General features: G+C 41.6%; 1 protein-coding gene across 1 annotated transcript in view; it reads left to right on the forward strand.

Annotated features, from left to right (window-relative positions):
• Positions 1 to 2,276: 2,276 nt before the first annotated feature.
• LOC108975446 (protein kinase C, brain isozyme-like) overlaps positions 2,277 to 2,476 on the forward strand; it is a 6,482-nt gene continuing 6,282 nt past the window's right edge. The window contains exon 1 of the mRNA XM_018943931.1: positions 2,277 to 2,461. Within this exon, the coding sequence (XP_018799476.1) occupies positions 2,339 to 2,461 (123 nt within the window). The 5' untranslated portion in view covers positions 2,277 to 2,338. The remainder of the gene's footprint in view (positions 2,462 to 2,476) is intronic.

Raw genomic sequence — 2,476 nt, forward strand, 5'->3', positions numbered from 1 at the left:
ACTCATTAAAGCGCTCGTACACTGAAAAATTTTCATTTCTTCATGGGAGAATTCTTTTCTGTTATTCCACAGGAAAACTATTGCTCATACCAGTTCACAGGTGGATGTGAAGTGCTGGTTGCCAAGTCAAGTTGTCCAAGTTGGTCCATTCTAAATGACCTGTGACCTGCAAAGCCTTTCAACTCGTAGACGTCTTTACCTTTGAACCCTGAGCTGGTGGTTGCGGCATTCTGACACCTAAGTATGAGGGGGTGATACTCATCAGAAATGGCTGAGAGGCTATTGGTGGGATCTTCCACCGAAAGTGGTCTTCTGGTTCTACGACCTCTTAGTCAAGCCCATTTATTCTATACCACACTTCAAAAGAAACTAGAAAATTTTCAACGGGCGGCGCTCAGCATCAAGTCCACTCCAACTATGGCCATTAACGCCATTTTATCCGTATCCATAGACGGTTGCGAAAATTGCTATCAGACTTAGAGAATCTGGTTTCTTAAAAAAACACTCGAATAGCCTCACACATTTAAATTTCATACCGAATCACTTGGATCATGGTGTCGCCAAAGCTAACTCTGGCGGCTCCTTCTCTCCCCATATGCCGACGAAGGARTTATGGGTAATAAGAAGCCATTGGAGGACAAGGGCAGTAAGCTTCTTTACGGATGGGTCAAAGCTTGGGGGGAACGTTGGTGGAGGGGTTTACTGTCAGGAGCTCTCTATTAACTCCAGCTTAAGACTGCTTGACTAGAGTTTTCCAAGCCGTGGTTGCAGCCATTACGGTAGCAGCAGATCTACTGCCTCGCTCTCAAAAGCATCGAATGTCTTTGTGATAAGACTATTATATTTACTGATAAATAGCTAGGCTTCGTAGAAGCTTAGTCAGAGTTGGGCCACCATCGGTACATATGCTGTCGCAAAGGCCTTTTGGCCCAAGATCCATCGCAAGAGATCTAGCGATCTTTTTKCCCTCAGAAAGATTAGCCTTTTCCTAGTTGTAGGGCTTTTTACGGGCCATTACCCTATTGGCGTCCATGAAGTAAGGTTGGAAATCTTACCAGACGTCATTTTCAGAAGAAGAAAATGAGGTGGAATCAAGTCAACATTTCCTTCTTGACTGTCCCGCGTTTGAGAGGTTAAGACTYAAACACTTCCTAACTTTCAGAAAACTCTATAAGGACCTTTGGAAATGATCWGAAGAAAAAATTATATYMCTTTTCTTTAATAAAAATAAATAAATTAACTTCCCCGCCTTTAACATGTAAAAGTCATTAGGTGAAACCGGAGAGCTCCATGTTTATAAATACTTATCCGTAAAAACTTTAATCACTTTCACAAAACCACTTCGAGCGMTTTATAACTCATAAACTCCATTANGTCAGGAGCTCTCTATTAACTCCAGTTTCAGACTACCTGACTATTGTAGTGTTTTCCAAGCCGTGGTTGCAGCCATTAAGGTAGCAGCAGATCTACTGCTCCGGAGTGCAACCTCCTTTAGGGAAGAGACCATTCACTCAGATAGCAGAGCGGCGATACTAGTCTTGAACTCATTAGCTGTTCGTTCAGAATTTTACGAAGAGTTTCTAACCTCGCTCTCAAAAGAATCGAATGTCTTTGTGATAAGACTATTATATTTACTACTAAATAGCTAGGCTTCGCAGAAGCTTAGTCAGTGTTGAGCCACCATCGGTACATATACTGTCGCAAAAGCCTTTTGGCCCAAGATCCATCGCAAGAGATCTAGTGATCTTTTTGCACTCAGAAAGATTAGCCTTTTCCTAGTTGTGGGGCTTTTTACAGGCCATTACCCTATTGGCGTCCATGCAGTAAGGTTGGAAATGTTACCAGACGTCATTTTCAGAAGAAGAAAATGAGGTGGAATCAAGTCAACATTTCCTTCTCGACTGTCCCGCGTTTTAGAGGTTAAGACTTAAACACTTTCTAACTTTGAGAAAACTCTATGAGAACCTTTGGAATTGATCAGAAGAAAAAATCATATCCCTTTTCTTTAATAAAGATAAATACTATAACTTCCCCGCCTTTAACATGTAAAAGGCATTAGATGAAACCGGAGAGCTCCATGTTTATAAATACTTATCCGTAAAAACTTTAATCACTTTCACAAAACCACTTCGAGCGATTTATAGCTCATAAACTCCATTACTGAGTCTGACACATTTTCGAAGCAGTATACCTATTACGGCAACCGGTTTAACGCTTTGAAATCTTCAGTATTATTTTCACTTACACTTATTTCACTATTTTTTGTTAACAGATCATTCTATATCAACCGTACGGCAAATCGGTAGATTGGTGGGCTTATGGCGTTTTGCTCTACGAAATGCTCGTTGGCCAGCCTCCGTTCGATGGTGAGGATGAAGAAGAGTTGTTTGCTGCCATTACCGACCACAATGTCTCCTATCCGAAGAGTTTGAGCAAGGAGGCCAAAGAGGCGTGCAAAGGGGTGAGTAAAATGTGC

This window comes from Bactrocera latifrons, unplaced genomic scaffold (genome assembly GCF_001853355.1).
Source record: "Bactrocera latifrons isolate USDA-ARS-PBARC rearing strain unplaced genomic scaffold, ASM185335v1 scaffold_65, whole genome shotgun sequence".
NCBI lineage: Eukaryota > Metazoa > Arthropoda > Insecta > Diptera > Tephritidae > Bactrocera > Bactrocera latifrons.